This window comes from Orcinus orca, chromosome 5 (genome assembly GCF_937001465.1).
Source record: "Orcinus orca chromosome 5, mOrcOrc1.1, whole genome shotgun sequence".
NCBI classification, from domain to species: domain Eukaryota; kingdom Metazoa; phylum Chordata; class Mammalia; order Artiodactyla; family Delphinidae; genus Orcinus; species Orcinus orca.
In genome coordinates, this window is record NC_064563.1 from 65351517 (window position 1) to 65374416 (window position 22900).

At 40.1% G+C, this 22900-nt stretch overlaps 1 protein-coding gene across 4 annotated transcripts in view; it reads right to left on the reverse strand.

Annotated features, from left to right (window-relative positions):
• Window positions 1-22900, reverse strand: part of MCF2L2 (MCF.2 cell line derived transforming sequence-like 2) — a 224644-nt gene that overhangs the window by 43015 nt on the left and 158729 nt on the right. For all 4 annotated transcript variants that reach the window (XR_004476032.2, XM_012536226.3, XM_033403114.2 and 1 more), the window contains exons 16-18: window positions 6697-6763; window positions 5564-5679; window positions 4332-4401 (exon numbers count right to left, since the gene is read on the reverse strand). Coding sequence is in view for 3 of the 4 variants with exons in the window: in XM_012536226.3 (XP_012391680.2) it covers window positions 4332-4401; window positions 5564-5679; window positions 6697-6763 (253 nt within the window). In the remaining variant the exon portion in view is untranslated. The remainder of the gene's footprint in view (window positions 1-4331; window positions 4402-5563; window positions 5680-6696; window positions 6764-22900) is intronic.

The following is a 22900-nucleotide window of genomic DNA, read 5'->3' on the forward strand; positions in this document are numbered from 1 at the left end:
CGCCCTCCCAGATTCACCACACCCCTTTCCCTTCTTCCCCTATAAAATCTTGCCAAACCCTCGCCCGGGTGCGACTTCTCTGGCCCCTTTCTCTCGGACCAGTGAACCTCCCCCGGGAGCACTCCCTAAAAAAGCTCACTTGAAGCTTTCCTCTGTTTCGCGGTGCCGTTTGTTAAGATCCGACCTTACACCCCCAACCTCATATTCACACAGGAAGACATGATTTCTTATGGATTAAGAAGACTGTGGCTCAGGTTCAGTTCTTGGCTTTCTTACTTACAAACTATTTGGTCCGAGGTCAGTTACTTAACCTTCCTTCGCTTCAGTTTCTCATCCGTTAAGTGGGCTCACAACAGCAGTCAACTCCTATGATTGTTGTGCGATTAAATGCGAAGATGTATAGAAACCTCTCAACAAATGCCCAATACATGCAGAGTACCCAACAAATGGTAGCTATTGTCAAAGCATTTTTTACTTTTGTAGAGTCCTTCTGTGTGCATTATTTTATTTGATTTCCACAACTTTACATATTGGTATTACCAAGCTTGTTGTATGCAGGAGAAAAGTGAAACTCCTGGGGTTTAAGTGACATAATTGAGGTCATGCTGATAGCAAGTGTCTCAACTTAGATAAGAAGTTAAGTTTTCTGAGTCCCACCCCAGTGTTTTTTTCTATTGTACCACGTGAGATCTCAGAGCAAATGGGACTCAAAGTAAACTATTGACAAACGCTATTCTACATGGAGGTTGGTCTCTGGGGCAGAATCTTTCTGGATACTACAAGCTATCAAATCTGACTGAAATACTTGGCTAGAGCAATATTTCAAAATTCTTGTTCATGATTAGTGGAAGTCTGCAAGTATTACTGAGAAGAAGTAAACTGCTGTAGTAAATAGTGGGTGATGGGCCTGCCTTATTGGCTAACCAATACAGGTCTTTGCACAGCTGTGACAATGCCCTCAAGGATTCTCAAAGGTTAAGTAATTGTGGTTTTTAAATACTTCATTTGTCTCAGAGTAATACTTTGTGCTTGGAAAGAATTTATTACCTGTATTTTGTCCCCAACATCATAAATCATATAGGATTATATGCAGGTATGTGGTCTGGATTAATGATTTCTAGGGTTCCTCCCAACATGGGGGACTATAAAAAGCTCTGTAAAACTTTAGGAGAGGAATTTTTCTAAGAAAAGATGTTTAGTTAGCAATTGCCCGACCATTTCCTCAAACTTGGCAATTTTAACTTGATAATATCCTTTTTTTTTCCCCACAGGAATTTGGTCATTTTCTCATTCAACAATTTCAATAAGTCTTTGCAATAATGATATAGTCAGTTATGAAATATTAAACTCTGCAACGAGATTTCACATTGGTGGTTTGATGAGCACAAAATTGCCAAATAGTATAAAACACGAGTAATGCTATCAAAGTCAAAAAGGAAATTAATCAGATTGAATACAAAATGGTTTTTAATGTATCTTGAATTCTGTCACTGGATGAAAAACCTATGACAAGGCTGTGATGGAAAGCCCAGACAGGGCTATGGAAGAGGTCTTCTAAGTCGGTCAGAGTTCTGAGGGTTGAAGACTCTGTTTCTCCATTATGTCTAATACCTTGAAACCTGGGGATTTTTGTGTTGCTTGCTTTCAGTTTATCACAGGTACAGTAAGTCCCCTACATGTTCTGAAAGTGTGTTTGTGAGTACAATTTGTTCGTTAAGTCCAAAAAAGTTAGCTTAGGTACCCGAATAACACAATCAGCTATATAGTACTGTACTGTAATAGGTTTATAATACTTTTCACACAAATAATACATTAAAAAAACACAAAAAGTAAAAAAAAACATTTTAATCTTACAGTACAGTACCTTGAAAGTACAGTAGTACAGCACAACAGCTGGCATACAGGGGCTGGCATCGAGTGAACAGGCAAGAAGAGTTACTGACTGGAGGGGGGAGAGGAGGTGGGGGATGGTAGAGCTGAAGGATCGTCAGCAATAGGAGACGGAGGGCGAGAGCTGCACTTTCAGTCACGCCTGACGTTGATGGCACAGGTTCCGGTTCCTTGCTGGATTCAGTTCCATCTACCCTCTTAAAAAAACAGGTCCAGTGATATCTGGGTAGTAGCTCTTTTTTTCTCATCATAGGTGACACAGTAGCACTGGATTGCATTTCTGAACGGCTGCTGCAACCTTCGTGTACCATTCTACATTCAGGTCCTTTGCCTCAAAAATTAACAGTGCCTCCTCAGATAAAGGAAGTCTTGCCATTTCCTGTGTCGTGAATCTTTTCCGTTCTTCAGTTACTTCTTCTTCCTCTTGTCGCACCACTCTCTCAATTATTTTCACTTTTGTTTCCATCGTTATCGCTCAGCATGTCTTTTTACTTTTTTCTTTTTAGCATCTTTATTGGAGTATAATTGCTTTAAAATTGTGTGTTAGTTTCTGCTTTATAACAAAGTGAATCAGCTATACATATACATATATCCCCATATCTCTTCCCTTTTGCATCTCCCTCCCTCCTGCATCTCCCTCCCTCCCACACTCCCTATCCCACCCCTCTAGGTGGTCACAAAGCACCAAGCTGAACTCCCTGTGCTATGCGGCTGCTTCCCACTAGCTATCTTTACGTTTGGTGGTGTATATATGTCCATGCCACTCTCTCACTTTGTCCCAGCCTACTCTACCTCTCCCCATGTCCTCAAGTCCATTCTCTAGTAGGTCTGAGTCTTTATTCCCATCCTGCCCCTAGGTTCTTCATGACCTTTTTTTTTTTTTAGATTCCATATATATGTGTTAGCATACGGTATTTGTTTTACTCTTTCTGACTTACTTCACTCTGTATGACAGACTCTAGGTCCATCCACCTCACTACAAATAACTCAATTTCGTTTCTTTTTATGGCTGAGTAATATTCCATTGTATATATGTGCCACATCTTCTTTATCCATTCATCTGTCAATGGACACTTAGGTTGCTTCCATGTCCTGGCTATTGTAAATAGAGCTGCAATGAACACTGTGGTACATGACTCTTTTTGAATTATGGTTTTCTCAGGGTATATGCCCAGTAGTGGGATTGCTGGGTGGTACGGTAGCTCTATTTTTAGTTTTTTTAAGGAATCTCCATACTGTTCTCCATAGTGGCTATATCAATTTGCATTCCCACTAACAGTGCCAGAGGGTTCCCTTTTCTCCACACCCTCTCCATCGGCGCATCTTAGTACCAACTACATCACTGCTGCTTTTATGCTTGCTTCCAGACATCCTGGGCTTGAAATAAAGATACTGTACTACTGTACTCTATACAGTACTGTACAGTAAAGCACACAAAAGCACAACCACTTGCAGAGAATGCATGCACGTGACAATGTACACCAGACACGTGAACTAACTTACGTTATCAGACATGTGAACGCATGTTCGCATCTTTGAAAGTTCGCAACTTGAAGGTTCGTAGGTAGGGGACTTACTGTACTGCTCTTAGACTTATCAGTCATCATTTGAGCTGTTTAAAAATGCTTAAGTTGTTTGATCTATTGTCTCAGGCTCACAAAAAGAAAACAAGCAAGAGAATGAAAGGAAGGGCCGGTTGGGAGAGAGAGAAGAAATAGGAAAAGTTTAGAAAGCAAAGGGCACCGGGCTCATCTCCAAAGGAGGAAGGAGGCACTTGGTGGGGAATGATGCCGGCTAAGGCATTTCTCTGAGCCAGCTCCCAGGGAGCACAACTGGCCCAAACTGCCAGCCTATTTATTGCCCAAAGCCAGGTGGAGAACTGGCAAGAAGGGAGAGGTCTGTGTGGTGGGAAGGGAAGCAGACAGAAATACAATGTTGTAGGACAGGAAGTTCACAAATGGGGTGCTAAGTGGAAGACAGGCTGTAGACTTAAAATTTTCTAACTTTCCTTGATGCCGTAGAAAATAAAATGGAAGAAAATATATGTTCTATAGTTTCAGTTTAGTACTTCTTTTGAGAGTGTTACTACAACTTTAGTGAAGAATTTAAGCCTGCTGTATGATTCTTGCCCTAAAACAGTTAGCTTAGTCATTCAGAGAAGGATCCTCTGCCTCAGGGGTCTGGGGGGGCCAGTCTTCCATTTCAGGGGACTTGGCAGGAAGCCAGGCTTACAGTCGTTCCCACCTAGCAGGGTGAGCTCAGTCAAACTGGACTCAGCTCACAAAGGCTGAAGTACTGCAAAGGACTCCCGCTTTGCATTCAAAAGGCAGATATAAGTTTTTAGACCCCTTGTGTTTCCATTTGCCCTTGCCATTACACAGAAAATTAAGGGCTGACTTTAATCGCACGGTTATTTTGAGTTATTGGGAGCACAGACTTACTCTCTTGAGAAAGCAACGTGCCAGAAGTTCAGGGTTTTCAGTGCATTTTTCCAATTCTTTTAGAAAAGTCCTAGAGAAAGAAAACGATAATAATGCTTTGATTTTTACATGTATGGGGTTAACAAAATTTTCTGAAGTAAAATCACATAAGGTTTTAAGAGGTGCTTAGAAAAATGCTGTTTTCCAGGCTTTACTGCTTTTGACTCATCTTCAACATGCTGATTTGGAAGAAAACAATGTATTCTGTGACATTACTAGGATTCCCTGAAACCACTCATACCAGTTCTGGTAATTCTAAGCACCAGCCACAGACAGACTGGATACACTGAAGATCCCTGCTACATGATAGTAATGTTAACAAGAACTGCTGTTGCTGCTGCTACTACAACTATCACGGAGAGCTGACTATAAATCAGGCATAAGCTAAGTGCTTTGCAAACAATATCTCATTTAATCCTCCACCAAATCTTGTAAGACAGGGTTTCGTAAGTGTGAAACCTGAGGTTCAAAGAGGCTGCATAACTCCTCCAGAGAAAGCAGAAGTGGGATTTCCATTTCAGCCTTGTGTCTGACCAATGGACAACAGATGTGGTTAAGAAACAACTGTAGTTCAATTCACCAAGCAGTCTCTTCCCTCCTATCATTAGATGTGTGATCCTGGGGCCATTAGAGTGAGTAAAGTTAGTAAACAACTTGTGGTTTTGTCATCTGTAAAATGAAAGGGTTGGAACATGATTTCCAAAGTCCCTTCCTTCTCTCATTCTCTAGAACCCAACACCCAAGCAGACCTGGGCTGAAAGGACAATTCCCTGACCAGTTAGCATTTTCTAACACCCTGGTTCCCAGCACTCCGCTACGATAATAGGTATGTGGACTTGTGTCTTGGTCGACTTTGTATTCCCAATGCTGAACACAGTGCCTGACACAGAACAGGTGCTCAGTAAATGCTGATGCATGAGTAGATAAATAAGGAAAGGAACCCACAAATGAACACAACATCGATGCCTGACACCAGTACATGCTCCATTAATGTCTTTTCCCTTTTTCCTCGGGGACCTTGTGACACTTCTCGCATCCTTCTTATCCCATACCACCCCAATCCAATCCACTGACTCTGGACTACCTGATTAAGCCTAAAAATGTCTAAGCACTTTCATCTCCAAATTCCATCATTCTGATTTCCATCCTTCTCTTATTTTCCATTTTCCCTGATAATTTGAATGAATATGTACCTGTTGTGAAATTCATAAAGTTCTCTAATATTCCCAAAGAGAAATTCCTTGTTATTCCGAAGAACATCTGGAATTAGATGCTTCAGCCAAATAAAATCCATTGGAATGATATATCCCTGCAGAGGTGGAAACAGGGTAGGTTTTACAAACAGGAACATATAAGAGATGATCTGACTTAGCCACTTTAATAATTGGGGAGTAAGGCACACATGTCCTGAAAGCCATTCCGTCAAATACATTCTTCTGATATTATTTTCCTCATGTGTCTATCTTCAGAAGAAGACGGCTTAATGGCAATGATAATAAGATGGCATTTTTATAGGAAGAACAAATCTATTGTTTAAATTCGTCACATAAGTCAAATGTGAAAGGAAAAAACTTACCCATTATTTTATGACCTGATGCAATTACTATTGTCTTATTATATTTCCTTCATGACTTTTTTAAAAAGCTGTTTTATATGGTTATAATCACAGTACATATATAATTTGTAGTCTGTTTTTCCATATGCATTTTAGACTCTTATAAATTTCTACATATATTGTTTTAAATTTAATCTTACAAGCATTCATTTCAATGTTGCTGTATATTATTAAAAATAATTATTTTGTAACAGTTGAATAATGTATCATTTAGCATGTATATAAGACTTTATCAACCATTCCATTCCCTGGACATTTGGTTTTCTTCTGATGTTTTATTGTAAAAAATTTCTATTATAACTTTGTACATATAGTTTATTTCTCAAGATTATTACCTTAGGAAAATAGAGAAAATATAAATTTTCACTCAAGCAAAAAATGCTACTTAAAACAATAAGAAACAATTCTCATTTATTTATCAAAAACATTTAAATTATCATACCCACTGTTGGCAAGCATATGGTGAACCTAGGTGGGCACTGCTAGAATCATGTGAATTGGTACAATCCATTGAAAGTTATTTTGTTACATGAATCAATAGTCATAAGAACGTTCTTATTCATACTGAAAAAACCACTTGTGATATTACAAGACCTGAAACTTTGGTGGGGATTCTAGAGACATATGGCAACTATTTTGAGTTTCTATCTGCAACAAAACTTTTCCAGTTTGAATACATGCTTAATGTCCCCCCGCCCCAAATCTACTTACGTCAATTATGTTTTTAATCTCTTTTATATAAGTCTCTTCCGTCTCAAGCAAGTCACGTATAATGCGCCTAAATCAGCAGCAGGTGGGAAGATGAAAGAAAGAGAGAGACAGAGGTGGGGTGGGGGTGGGAAGCAGTGTTTTAGAATTCTTTTAGAATAATGGTCATCAATACAGTTCCCCTTAGTGGCTCATCTACTTAGGTTGTGGTCAGTTCATTCCGTTCTGTTGAACACCCAAGGCCAACATCTCACAAAAGCACACTCTGATCACACTGGCACGAGAAGAAATGGCAAAGTTAAACGACTCAAAATTCATTTATGTAGCCAGAGAATGACCTGTTTGTGAGCCATAGCAAGGGGGTCAAGAGGGCAGACATTGGAGTCAGAAATACCAGGTTGGGATCCTTGGTCAGGAAGGTCTGCCTGATCCCTACGTTGCACATGTGGTTTCCTGCTCCCTTCCTCTGGCATTCCATGTCTCCGTGTGATTGAGTTCCTCAGCCAGAAGACATGAGCTCTGTCTGCTTCCCCTGAGAAAGGCAGGTGGGAGGTGTGGTAGGCAGAATTCTAACATGGCCCCCAAGATTTCTGGTCCCTGGTACACACACACACATCCTCCCAGTTAGTCAATCAAACACTAACTTAAGTGCTGCTGGGAAAGTATTTTGTCATTCGGTTTTGTTCCAAATCAGCTGACCTTAAGATAGGTAGATTACCAGGTTGGGCACATCCTAATCTCATGGACCCTTTAGGTCTGGGTCTAAAAGTCAGAGAAATTGGAAGCATGCGAAGGCGTTAGCACAAGGGAGATTCTCCTTTGCTGGGTTTGGAGATGGGGGGAGGGCATGTGGCGAGGAAGGCAGGCAGCCTCTAGGGGCCAAATGGCCCCCAGAAGACAGTCAGCAAGGAAACAGAAGCACTAGTCTGTGGTTGCAAGGTACTGAATTCAGCCACAACCATATGAACTCCGAAGAGGATACCTTCTAAGAAGTGCAACTGGCCAACACCTTGATTTTATCAGTGGGACTTGAGCAAAAAGCCAGTCTTGTTATGCCTGGACTCCTGTCCCAGGGCAATTGTGGGCTGAGCTGCTAAGTTTGCGGTCATTTTTTGATACAGTAATAGAAAACTAATAGAAAGAGTGAGGCCGGTCCCCACATCTATCTCCAGACAGACTGCTTTCTTTCTCTCCTCAGGCTGTGTGGCCATACTTTTTTTAGGGCTTTCTTTCAGGCCTCCAAGTGAATCAGTACAACTGTTCACATGTAGAATATATACATTTATGGTTTCCTGTGAGCTGTTGGTGGATTATCTATTAAACAGTAGCCTACCCTAGAAAAGAGTTTCTTTTCCTCTCATAAGAATGGGTATGACAAGGGACAAATAAAGGACACAATGTAGGAAATTCACACAAATACATAAATGGCTATTAGTCTTATGAAAAAAATGCTCAATATATATGAATCCAACAAAAACATATTAAAAAGAAGTACAATTTTCAACTTCTATAATATGGCAGACATTGCAAACCTCAAAGGAAGACCGGCAGATGAAGATATGGAAACACACTCGGATAACATTGGTGAAAGTACAGATTTGTGCAAGATAACTTGGAAATATCTCACCAAAATTTAAAACACATGCTCCTTGACTCAGTAATTTCACTTCTAAGTACGTTCATTGTTTGTAATTAGAACAATAGAACGACAACAACCAGATATAAACTGGAAATTACTTAAATTATGGTACATACATATAATGAAATGCTATGCAGTTTTTAAAAAGAATGAAGCTGACTGAATCATGCTGACATGACACAGTCAATGTATTTTAAGTGAATTTAAAAAAATAACCAAGATGTACAACAGTTTGCAGAGTGACTATTTGTATAAAATTTATACTATGTGTAAAATGAGCGTATATGCATACATATATGTAAAATTGTATATGCTTAGAAAATTCATGCAAAGAAACTTAAAACATTGTTAACAAGGGGGGTGGGAGAGGGTAGGGGTGGGAGTTTGGGATTAGCAGATGCAAACCGGTATATGTAAAATGGATAAATAGCAAGGTTCTACTGTATAGCACTAGGACCTTGGGGAAATATACTCAATATCCTGTGATAAACCATGATGGAAGAGACTATGAAAAAGAATGTATATATATATATGTATAACTGAGTCACTTTGCTGTACAGCAGTAATTAACACAACATTGTAATTCAACTATACTTCAATAAAAAATAAATTAAAAAAACATTGTTAACAGTGATTGCTTTTAGAAAGTGATACTGAAGACTAGAAATAGAGGAGAATTTTTACATTTTATTCTGCACCCTTTTTCAATCTTTGATTTAAACAAAAACTTTAAACATCTACTGCTTTTCTAATTAAAAAAAATAGTTTACATGACGTTTTAAAATGAATGTTACTGGAGGTAATGACATATAAACCCCATTTGAGAGATATAAATAAATGCTATAATCTACCTATTTTATAGCTCAACAATTATTCTTTCTTAAAAATGACAATTTCCATATCTATTTATAAATGCTTGTTATAAGGCAAGACTGATAAAGGATAGCCATTGACCAAGGATACAATTGTAAGAAGTATAATTCTACCAAAAAAGTTACTCTAAGATCATATTTAGCTTAACGGTGTCTCTGAGTTAAGAGGTTCCTTTGCTTTTTGTAAATCATCCTGAAATGATGATAGTTACTATGTCAGAAGGAAATATAGGCCTCAATACCAGTCTGTTTCTATGAGCCATGACATAAAGTACGACCACAGAAACAGTTAAGCATTCATAGAAAGCCAGAGTACAGCCAGCCTCTTATGTCTCCGTGAAGCACTGGGCTTAAGCAACTTGGCAAGGCTGTTTAAGAATGTGTTGACGACTAAATGAAGTCACAAGGCAGAAACAACTAGGTGGTGGGCAGAAATCAATCTTATCATCCAACAGTTAATATAAGAACTTAGAGACCCCTAGGAGTCTTTACGAATCTGACACAAGAAAAAATCCACAACTCAGAAGAAAAAAAGTCCCTTGTCAGGTCATATCCCAGTTCCAACTGCTTCATTTTACTTATTTGAGTGCAATGGATAAAACTCCAACAATAGAAAGTCTCCTGAACACTGGTAGCCTTCATTTCTGTTCAGATTAAAAAAAAAAAGTTCTCATACCACTGTTAACCATTCTTTTATCTTTCTTCTCCTTTGTTTTCCTTTCAAATAACTTTATAAAATGGGAGAGAATCGATGATTCTAGCTGACGATTGCCTGCTTTATTATTCCAAAACACATAACTTTGTTCACAGAAAAAAAATCAAGGATTTAATATCTAAAGTCATCAAGTATATATAATGTAGATAAAAAACAGAAAACATTGGGAGTACTCAAGTCATTTTAAAACCTTAAACACCTAGAGCAACTTATGCCCTGGTGGACATCTACCCAGAGGTGGAACGCTGTAATTAGGATGGGGTTCACAACACCAGATCAGCCCGCATGAATGCAGTCTACACTAAATGTATACTCTGGCTTTGTTTTACATGTAAAAGTGGTTCTCCCCTCACCCATACCCCCAGGTCATTAAGGAGAAAATGGAGGCATAATGTGTTTTAAGGGACTGTTTCTTCTCTGAAGCCATATTTCAAGGTAGCATAAAAAAAGAGCTTTGGAGATCTGGTTCCATCCTATATGACAGCTCGTGTTTGTTTAAGATGATACCGTAAGCGAGAGGCAAGAAAGGAAAGACTTTTAAAAAAATGAATGCAGAGACAGCAGAAGCAAGAAGAACTACAATCCTGCAGCCTGTGGAACAAAAACCACATTCACAGAAAGATAGACAAGATGAAAAGGTGGAGGGCTATGTACCAGATGAAGGAACAAGATAAAACCCCAGAAAAACAACTAAATGAAGTGGAGATAGGCAACCTTCCAGAAAAAGAATTCAGAATAATGATAGTGAAGATGATCCAGGACCTCGAAAAAAGAATGGAGGCAAAGATCGAGAAGATGCAAGAAATGTTTAACAAAGACCTAGAAGAATTAAAGAACAAACAAGCAGAGATGAACAATACAATAACTGAAATGAACACTACACTAGAAGGAATCAATAACAGAATAACTGGGGCAGAAGAAGAGATAAGTGACCTGGAAGACAGAATGGTGGAATTCACTGCTGTGGAACAGAATAAAGAAAAAAGAAAGAAAAGAAATGAAGACAGCCTAAGAGACCTCTGGGACAACATTAAACGCAACAACATTCACATTATAGGGGTCCCAGAAGGAGGAGAGAGAGAGAAAGGACCAGAGAAAATATTTGAAGAGATTATAGTTGAAAACTTCCCTAACATGGGAAAGGAAATAGCCACCCAAGTCCAGGAAGTGCAGCGGGTCCCATACAGGATAAACCCAAGGAGAAACACACTGAGACACATAGTAATCAAACTGGCAAAAATTAAAGACAAAGAAAAATTATTGAAAGCAACAAGGGAACTCCCATAAGGTTAACAGCTGATTTCTCAGCAGAAACTCTACAAGCCAGAAGGGAGTGGCATGATATACTTAAAGTGATGAAAAGGTAGAAACTACAACCAAGATTAAGTCTATCTGGCAAGGATCTCATTCAGATTCGATGGAGAAATCAAAAGCTTTACAGACAAGCAAAAGCTAAGAGAATTCAGCATCACCAAACCAGCTCTACAACATATGCTAAAGGAACTTCTTTAAGTGGGAAACACAAAAGAAGAAAAAGACCTACAAAAACAAACCCAAAACAATTAAGAAAATGGTCATAGGAACATACATATCAATAATTACCTTAAACGTAAATGGATTAAATGCTCCAAAAGACACAGCCTTGTTGAATGGATACAAAAACAAGATCCATATATATGCTGTCTACAAGAGACCAATTCAGACCTGGGGACACATACAGACAAAGTGAGGGGATGGAAAAAGATATTCCATGCAAATGGAAATCAAAAGAAAGCTGGAGTAGCAATACTTGTATCAGATAAAATAGACTTTAAAATAAAGAATGTTACAAGAGACAAGGAAGGACACTACATAATGATCAAGGGATCAATCTAAGAAGAAGATATAACAATTATAAATATATATGCACCCAACATAGGAACACCTCAGTACATAAGGCAAATGCTAACAGCTATAAAAGAGGAAATCGACAGTAACACAATAATAGTGGGGGACTTTAACACCTCACTTACACCAATGGACAGATCATCCAAACAGAAAATTAATAAGGAAACAGAAGCTTTAAATGACACAATAGATCAGATAGATGTAATTGATATTTATAGGACATTCCATCCAAAAACAGCAGATTACACTTTCTTCTCCACTGTGCACAGAACATTCTCCAGCATAGATCACATCGTGGGTCACAAATAAAGCCTCAGTAAATTTAAGAAAATTGAAATCATATCAAGCATCTTTTTGAGCACAACATTGTGAGATTAGAAGTGAACTACAGGGAAAAAAACTTAAAAAACACAAACACATGGAGGCTAAACAATACATTATGAAATAGCCAAGAGATCACTGAAGAAATCAAGGAGGAAATCAGAAAATATCTAGAGACAAATGACAATGAAAACACAATGATCCAAAACCTATGGGATGCAGCAAAAGCAGTTCTAAGAGGGAAGTTTATAGCAATACAAGCCTACCTCAAGAAACAAGAAAAATCTCAAGTAAACAATCTAACCTTATACCTAAAGAAACTAGAGAAAGAAGAACAAAGAAAACCCAAAGTTAGCAGAAGGAAAGAAATGATAAAGATCAGAGCAGAAATAAATGAAATAGAAACAAAGAAAACAATAGCAAAGATCAATAAAATTAAATGGTTCTCTGAGAAGATAAACAAAATTGATAAATCATTATCAGGACTCATCAAGAAAAAGAAGGAGAGGACTCAAATCAATAAAATTAGAAATGAAAAAGGAGAAGTTAAAACAAACACCACAGAAATACAAAGCATCCTAAGAGACTACTACAAGCAACTCTATGCCAATAAAATGGACAACCTGGAATAAATGGACAAATTCTTTGAAAGGTATCTTCCAAGACTGAACCAGGAAGAAACAGAAAATATGAAGAGACCAATCACAAGTAATAAATGGAAACTGTGATTAAAAATCTTCCAACAAACAAAAGTCCAGCACCAGATGGTTTCACAGGTGAATTCTATCAAACATTTAGAGAATGTTTGAGCTAACACCCATCCTTCTCAAACTCTTCCAAAAAATTGCAGAGGAAGGAACTCTCAAACTCTTCCAAAAAATTGCAGAGGAAGGAACACTCCCAAACTCATTCTATGAGTCCACCATGACCCTGATACCAAAACCAGACAAAGATGCTACAAAAAAAGAAAATTACAGACCAATATCACTAATGAATATAGGTGCAAAAATCCTCAACAAAATACTAGCAAACAGAATCCAACAACACATTAAAAGGATCATACACCATGATCAAGCGGGATTTATCCCAGGGATGCAAGGACTCTTCAATATATACAAATCAATCAATGTCATACACCATATTAACAAATTGAAGACTAAAAACCATATGATCATCTCAATAGATGCAAAAAAATCTTTTGACAAAATTCAGCACCTATTTATGATAAAAATTCTCCAGAAAGTGGGCATAGAAGGGATCTACCTCAACATAATAAAGGTCATATATGACAAACCCACAGCAAACATCATTCTCAATGGTGAAAAACCAAAAGCATTTCCTCTAAGATCAGGAACAAGACAAGGATGTTCACTCTCACCACTATTATTCAACATAGTTTTGGAAGCCCTAGCCACAGCAATCTGAGAAGAAAAAGAAATAAAAAGAACACAGATTGGAAAAGAAGAAATAAAACTGTCACTGTTTGCAGATGACATGATACAATACATAGAGAATCCTAAAAATGCCACCAGAAAACTACTAGAGCTAATCAATGAATTTGGTAAAGTAGCAGGATACAAAATTAATTAAAAAAAAAAAAAAAAAAAAAAAATGAATGCAGCCCTATTTGGTAAGCAAGATCATTAATGTAGTATGTACATGTTAGGATCTCCTGATAAGTTTCTTCTTTGCCCACACACCTTAATCTGCTCCCCCTTTTAACCCTTGCCCCTCGCCCCCTCCCCAATTTCCCAGCTCTCCAATAGAAGAGTATCCTTTTGGAAACCAGTCTGTTAGAAATATATTTTTGCTCATTACCTGTCAATACAATTTGCCGTCAAGAGATTTCATTTACTCCTTGTATTCTATCATATCACTCGCGTCAGAAAGTATTATAGATTTTCACTTTAAAAAAGCTAGTTTTCATCTAATACTCTCTTTGCCAAATGGAAAGGTCTATTCTTATCCGTTTCAAACCCTAGAGCATCTGATGTAATGGATACTCATCTTAAACCTTTCTCTTCCTTTGGTTTCTCTTTATTATTCAATCTTCATTCACCACCCACCTCTCTGTTTCTTCTCTATTCCTTCCTTGCTTCATCTTCCTCCTTGTGTCTAATGTTGCTGCTCCCCCAAGGTCTGAACTCAGGTTTCCAGACTTCCTTCCCTCCTCTTCCCTCATGCTGTTGACTCTCCCACATGATCATTTTCCTGCCAGACTTTTGGTCATGCTCAAGCCCATGTTGCCAATGGTCTACATATGTCTTCACCTGGATGCCTCCCAGACACCTCATTACCTCAGGCTGAAATAGAACTCATCAGACAGAAACAGCATGCATATCTGTGGAAGGGTCATAACTCTAGGGTCCCTAAAACACAGTTGTCATTGCAAACTCCTCCCTGCCATTATCGCTTACATTCAATCTGTCACCAAGCCTCATCTTTTCATCTCTGAACACACCTCTTGGAGTCCCTGCTTATTTTCCATTGCCGACGCCACCAATACAGAGCAAACTCCCGAGTCTTCTCATCTTGAATACATTGGTGTACTCCTAGCCGCTCACTCTTGCCTCTGAGATCTCACTCCCATCAATCTATTTTACAGACCTCCAGTCTATTCCCTTCCTAAAGCTTCAAGTCCATTATGCCATCATTCTCCCTCTTCAAAAACTTAAAATAGCTTTCAGTTGCCCACAACTGTCAATATTCCTCCCAGGATTTCAAGACTCTCCATTCATGTGAAAAGAATCTTCCTAGGGGGCTTGCTCAAAAGGTAAGTACAGAGCCACAGATTCAGAATGGGGAGCAATGGATGAAATACAGAGGTAGAATCTGTAATTTTCACAAGCACCCCACATGATTCTAATGCGGATGTTCCCTTATTTGGCTAAGTAACACTGAGCTGATCCATTCCTTTGAGCCACCTACCCCCCTTTATTTAGGCCAATGGTATCATTATTTTATACTTCTTTTCAAATTCTAGTCATTCCTGAAAGTTCCATTTCTCCCTTTTCCATGAAAACTCTTTCCAACAGCTTCAGGTGAAATTAGTACCACAGTCTTATCCTTGCTTCCCAGACAAAAACCATTAGATCCATTTACCAAGCGTGTACTAGCTCCCTATTATGAGCCAGGCACCATGATAGGCACTTGGGACAGAGAAATGTACCAAAATGCCAGGCCTTAAGGAGTTCATAGTCTAATGGCAGAGACAAGAAAATCAGTGACTCCTGTGCAGAGTGATAGGTACCAGGTAGCCAGAGGAGTCAGGAGCACAGAAGGGAGGGGACACTGTCGATTTTGAGTTGAGTGAAGTTTAATCAGAGTTTTGAAAAAAGCAAGCAAGGGGACAAGGACAGGGAACTGTCCCAGGCCAAGGACGACAGTGTGGAGGAGGGAGCAAAGGTGAGTGATGTATGCTCTCCCAGTACTTGTAAATTCTTTGGTGGGGCTGGGCCAACAGTCTAGTACATTCATAAAATGCCAGAAGCAGATATAAACTTAAAGACCATCAGTTAATCCTTATATTACAGATGGAAAAAGAAAGCTCCAGGGCCATGCACTGACTTGTCCAAGGTCTCTGGCTTTGGCAAAGTCCGTGTTCTTCCCACTACATTATGTTGCTCCTCTTGGCCTATGTTTGGGGTGCATCTAAAGTCCTGTTTGCTGATTATGAAATAAAACACAAATTAAAATGAAACTAGCATGGTGATATAAAAATACTGGGTTTCACGAAAATAGGTTTCCAAGTCTATTTCTGCTTCTAATATGTAGGGTAACTTTGAGCAAGACATTTTCTTTCTCAGGGTCTCCATTTCTTCATGTGTCAAAAGGCTGAATTAGATCATCCTGAGTATCCCTACTGGCTCTCATAGGTCACTCTATAAATACAGAATTTTTAAAAATTTATTTTTAACATCTTTATTGGAGTATAATTGCTTCACAATGGTGTGTTAGCCTCTGCTGTATAACAAAGCGAATCAGCTATACCTATACATATATCCCCATATCTCCTCCCTCTTGCATCTCCCTCCCACCCTCCCTATCCCACCCCTCTAGGTGGTCACGAAGCACCGAGCTGATCTCCCTGTGCTATGTGGCTGCTTCCCACTAGCTATCTGTTTTACATTTGGTAGTGTATATATGTCCATGCCACTCTCTCACTTCGTCCCAGCTTACCCTTCTCCCTCCCTACGTCCCCAAGTCCATTCTCTACGTCTGCATCTTTATTCCTGTCCTGCCCCTAGGTTCTTCAGAACCCTTTTTTTTTTTAAGATTCCAGATATATGTGTTAGCATACGGTATTTGTTTTTCTCTTTCTTACTTCACTCTGTATGACAGTCTCTAGGTCCATCCACCTCACTACAAATAACTCAATTTCGTTTCTTTTTATGGCTAAGCAATACTCCGTTGTAAATAAATCATTTTAAATAAAATGTATGATGTGGTCTTTGGTCTAATCACACCTTGCTTCTCATTTCTCATAAGAAAAGAAGCAAAGGTCGTTAAGATTTTCTGTCCATTTACACCCTCAATTAACTAAACAGTGAATGTGTGACTGCATGTACAATAGGACAGCAAGGAGAAGGAATCAGCATGGGCTGGAGAGGTCTTGGTGGAGGTGAGATCTGGACTGTCCTGTGTAAGAGGTGCCGACTTGCAGCAAGACAGGAGGGTGTTCCAGGAGGAAGGAAACAGGAGCAGGGCTAGGAGTCATGGCTACACCCGGGGCCTTGTGGGAACCAGGTGCTGGGGCAGGGTCTGGGTGGGAAGTGTGGGAGTCAGGGGGAGCCGGATGGAGGAGACGGTTGTCACGCCAGGCTACGGTGAGACTCCATGCAGGAGCCGAGGGGAAGGTTCAGGAGACCGAGTTGGCCAACGGGGACGAGAAATGTCCAGGAGCCCATTTCATTCAGCACTGAATAGGTCCTGAGGGTTCAGACTTAGGAAAACATGTTCTTAGTTTCACATCCTTCTTCTGTTTTGGTTAGGTGTTGCATAATTGCTTAATAAATTCCCAGAACTATAAATGGTAACAACATGAAACACTATGGACCCATACAATGACCTTGTTGAAATCAGTGATATTTTAAGCATTAATAAAAGGTCTGATGAATATAAACCGTTCTCTGTCTCCTGGAAGGCTAACAGTTGAAAGTTTTGCTCAGTTGCTGATAAGCCATCTGTTCTGTCTTCTCCACTTTTATATCTTAGTTTCTGTATTTTGTCTGATGTTAATTGGATTTGATCTCATTACTCTGATGTGTTTAGGGTAAACAACCTTAAATTCTTTTTAGAGAAGGATGGGGCATAAGTAATCACTAAAGTTTATCTGGCTCACTCTTCAATATCATATAATAAATAATGACAAAGTAATTTCACGCATACTGCACTTTTTAAAAGAGGGGCTGATTATAAACCAAATCCCATTAATCCTAATTCAAGTTAACAAACCTGCATTTGTGTAGCATTTTAGGGATTATAATTTTTTTTTTTTTTTTTGGCCATGCCACGTGTCTTGTGGGATCTTAGTTTCCCCACCCAGGGATTGAACCTGGCCAGGCCCTGGGCAGTGAAAGTGTGGAGTCCTTAACCACTGGACTCAGGGAATTCCCCCAATTTTTAAAAAATTGTGGTAAAATATACATAACATAAAATTTACCATTTAAACAATTTTTAAGTGGCATTAAAATACAGTCACAATGTTGTGCAACCATCACCAGAACTTTTCCATCAATCCAAACTGAAACTCCGTACCCATTAAACACTAACTCTGCATTCCTTCCTCCCGCCAGGCCCTGGTAACTTCCACTCTACCTTCTGTCTCTATGATTTTGCCTAGGTACCTCGTATAATTGGAATCATACAAAATTTGTCCTTTTGCGTCTGGCTTATTTCACTTAACATAATGTATTCAAAGTTCATCCATGATGTAGCATGTGTCAGATTTCATTCCTGTTTAAGGCTAAATATCTTCCATTGTTTGTATGGACCATTTTTTTTTGGCTGTACGCGGGCCTCTCACTGTTGTGGCCTCTCCCGTTGCGCAGCACGGGCTCCGGATGCACAGGCTCAGCGGCCATGGCTCACGGGCCCAGCCTCTCCGCGGCATGTGGGATCTTCCCGGACCGGGGCACGAACCCGTGTCCCCTGCATCGGCAGGCGGACTCAACCACTGCGCCACCAGGGAAGCCCTAGACCATATTTCATTTACCCATTCACTTGTTGATGGCCATTTGGGTTGTTTCCACCTTTTGGCTATTGTGAACATTGGTTTGCAAATCTTTGTTGAGTCATTGCTTTTACTTCCTTTGGGTAGAATTACAGATGGAAATTACAGAAGGAGAATTGCTAAATTATAAGGTAATTCTATTTTTAGCTTTTTGAGGAACCACGATATTGTGTACCATTTTACATTTCCACCAGCAAGGCACCAGGGTTCCAGTTTCTCCACATCCTCGTCAACACATATTAGTTTCCATTTTTAAAATAATAGCTAACCTCATGATGTGAAGTAAAGTTATTTTTTTAAATGTGCATATCATCTTCCTTGATCCATTCAACACCTGACAAAGAGCTTCTGCAGGGCAGATGTCCTATCATCCATCCCTTGTCCCCATGCCTTACAAGTAGGAAATTCTCAATAAATGTTTATGGAATGGATGAAGGTAGATTTAAGGAACAGACACCAATTCTGTAAGCAGGAGCAGGCACTAATTGTTATTCTCATTTCACAGAAGAGGAAATTGGGACTCAGAGCATTAAGTGACTTGATTGAGGTCAAACTGCTGACTTGGTGCTGCCAGAAAGAGGTCAGGTCCAGGTCTTTGAGCTCTAAAACTAGAGACAGGGAAATTGACGTGCCAAGGGTGAATGTCAGTCCACTGAAACAGTACCAATATTCTGACTCTGCAGCATGGCTCTGTAAGGGACAGGGCCTGCACAGTAAGGACACAGGGAAGCAGGTTGGAGAAAAAGGGGTGGCTCAGACCATCAGCCATTTATGCCTAGGATTCAAGGAACCTGGATCAAATCTCAGAGCCAGGGTGTATCCGCACATGTGCAATCCAAACATAACAAAACTTCATGGGAGAGATTTCTGGTACCAAGTAGACTCCTGGAATACTGCTGATAGGAAAACCATTACTACCTTAATTCATGGGAAAGGGTAGTACTGGTACTAATTCCAACAGGAGTATCCAGTAACCTGATAATCCTCCCGTAAGGAAAAGAAATTGTGAAAGAGTTAATAAGCTTCTGCCTCATGCAAAGGGAAATCTATTGCAAAAAGGAAATCCCCAAAGATTAAAAAAAAAGTGTATAAAATAGTCAAAGATCAAAAATTGATGAAAAGACACACTGCTTTCTTTACCCTGTGTACCTTTTTGCAGACCTATTTGTATCTAGATCTACCAGCAGATATCCTATTATTCTATTAATTCCTTTCCTCCCAAGAGGGTTTGTTTGTTTGTTTATTATGCTAGAAACATATTTCTCAGAGATATTGCTCTTTCTAGGATTCCTTAGCCCTATATCTGCAGGATCAAATAGGTGTTAATTAATATTGGGCTTTATGTCCTTAGACCATTAGACCAATCAAGACTGATTCATGAAATGTATATTTTTTCAGAGCACATGATTTGTCAAGAACTTTAGAATTGGCTTTTGAAAAGTGCTGTTATAAGAAAAATCTCACTGTAGCTATTTTTAATTCCTAACTAATGGTCCATATTTTAAATAATACTCAATATAAATCTCAGGCAGGACTATAACTGCCTTTTAGAATTAATTTGAGTAGGATTTGAAGCATGTATGCTCCATAAAGCAGGCAATGAGCACTTAGTAATTATTAACTATTAAGAAAAGGGTAATAGAGAATTAGATTTTAGTTGTCCCTTAAATATCAGCACAACCAAACTTAAGTGCAAAATTTCTAACTCAAATGATTGCATCTGGGCCAGGCACGTAGCCCCCATGTCATAGTCAACAACTGTTTTCTGAACATCTCCATGTGCTGTAATTTTCTTTTTTTCCTCTGTACCACCCCTCACAGGATCCAAATAGTTTTTCTCAGTTTAGATAACTGTGGGCAGGATGGTGCCAATTGTCTTTTAAAAGTTAAGTGTTAATCAGGTAGAATTCAAGATTGTCCCTACACAAGTATCACTCGTTCACTCAATTTGGATATATGCTCCTAGCTTGGGGAGAAAAAGGTAGACTTAGAGGCAGCCCCTCGGAACATGCACAGAATGTTGTATGGCCCTGGGAGTGTGAAAGTGGATATATGATCTGCAGGTGGAGAGGGGAGAAGAAATGCTGAGGGATCTAATGGCAGGGAGTTGGTACCAGGTCACTGTCACAGGGGCTGTTTGAGCATTTGCAGCATGGAAAGGAAACCTGTGCCAGCCTCACTCCCACCTGCCAGTCTTCTTCCCCCACTCCCTCCCCCGAGTGAGGCCCACTCAATCCACAGTACAGCTCTACTGCACCAAGAAGGGTCCCAGCAAGCAGGGCCTGTCCCAGCAAGACTGTCCCTGTCCCTGTGGGACCCCTACTGAGGGTTATAGGGGCCCATGAGAGATGCCCCTATGTATTGATGTGGAAGGAGATGATGAGTTGAGGAGGTCCCTCCCCCCATGCAGAAGTGAAGAGAAAGGAACAAAATGACCATTCTTAGAATGGCCTGTGGGTGAGTACCTCTTTGTGCTGTCAGTTCCCTTCATCTTCCAGCTCTGGGTATACCTAGTATGGTTTCATCCAACTGCCAAGATCCTGGAATTGAGGGAGGCTGGTGAATGGTGCCAAACCACAGGAGCAGAAGCAGGAGCTGTAGGAAAGGGGCTAGTGTGCCTCCAATGTCAGCATTTGGACCTTGTTGGCATCGAGGGAGAAGTACACTGGGGCCATTGTACTGTAGATGAGGCTTCTTGGACCGAAAGTTTGAACTTTTGATGAATGTGGGAAGCGTTCAGCAAAAATTCAATTCAACCAGCCATTAATACGTATTCACTCCATGCAAGGCATTGTGGGAGGCTTCTTCAAGGGAACTGGAGATGACTAGGATGTGCTCTCCATCCTCAAGAGGTCTGAGGACTCTCAAAAGAGTAGGGAAAACAGATCCACAGATATTTATACAGTGACATAATGCCACTGACTGTTATTGACACATAACAAACACCCTGGGCTGGGTCCACTGGTGAGAAGAAGGAGGATCCTGGCCCTTGGGGGTCATCCAACACCCATCCATTCACCATTTCACAAAAATGTATTTGAATATTCCATTTTAGACCTGCTAAGCTTAAGACTGATGTGACACTTAAGTGAAGACACTCAAGTTTGGAGCTCAGAATCTAGACTAGAAATATAAATCATGGATTAAAGGCAATGGATGAGATCACCAAGCAGCAAGTGTGGTGAGAAAAGAATACCCAGAAGGATACATGTGGGGGTAGGAGGGGCTGGTGGGCAGTAAAGGAGGAAGAGGAGACAGCCAAGGAGTTGTTGCATTGTTTTAACTGCTGATGCTGTATTAACAGAAAATGTATCTCTAAAGATGTGAAACACAGCCGGTCCTTTTATAGCAATGATGATGATGGGATATAGCATGAAGACCAGCTCACCAAGCGAGAGCTTTCTGTAGCCCACAGTGGCGTGAGGATGACAGCTGTCCACCCAGTCCATGAGGCGCCGTGCTCAGCACTTCACACATGTTACTGCTCTGTAGTCAGTCCTCACTGCACCCTTCCAGTCGGGAATTACCATGGGGCACAGAGAAGTTGGGTCGCTTGCCCCGATCTCGTGGCCAGCAGGAACTAAGTCAGGATTCCACCTCACCTCTCTAGCTGCCCAGGCCTTGCATAGATGCTCACTGGTTTCAGAACACACAGCCTGTGGTGTGTCTGAATTCATGGGACAGGGCCTGTACAGGGTCTGTGAGGAAACCTCCTACCTTCTACAGAAAGCTAACAAGTCAAGCATGGCACTATGTTGATATGCTTCAACTGTGTTAGGTATTAAGTAGCAGTTATCAAACCAGTTTCTCCTTTCATGACTTCACTAACACTTCTCTCTTTGGGTCTCTTTTGCTCCCACCATCTCCCAGGTTCTCTTGTACTAGTTTCAGTCTTCTTTTCCCCAAAACTAATAATACATGCTCTACTCTCTGGTCCTCTCTCCTATATCTGCTTCTCCCTCTGCTCTTTCTCCGCCTTATCTTCTCCCTTCTAAATTTAACATGCAAATTGCAATTCCTCTCAGTTTTCAAGTTTACCATCTTGATGCTACAGCTTTCTTTTTGCCACCACTTTCCTAAATTCTGAAGCAAAGTCCTGACGGTGAGATTGAAAGTCATTTATAAATTTTGTAGTGGTCTCTGTTCACAAGCAGCTACTGTGGACACTGAGGGCAAGGCGACTCTGTCTTCCTTCTTTGATGGTCAAATCAGCTTCACTACTATCAGTTAATTTTATCTCCAACTAATTTCAAGCACTCCCTCCCAACAAAACAAACTGAGTACTTTGTTATATACTATCCAATCTATCATCCTCTTCCTCTCCTTCTGGGGTGGGATGGGAAGCCAGCCTGCTGTAGGAAATCATTCTCCCAGATGGGCAAAGACGCCGTCCCTGTGCATGTATGTTCCTGTGTGGGCACCTGGGCAGGCATTCTGGACCACCCCATCTCTCATCCACACCCTCTCCCCTCCTCCCACCAAAAGCCCCACATCCTCTCACCAATCTCCTGACTTACTTTTGAAGCATTTCTCTGTCTGGC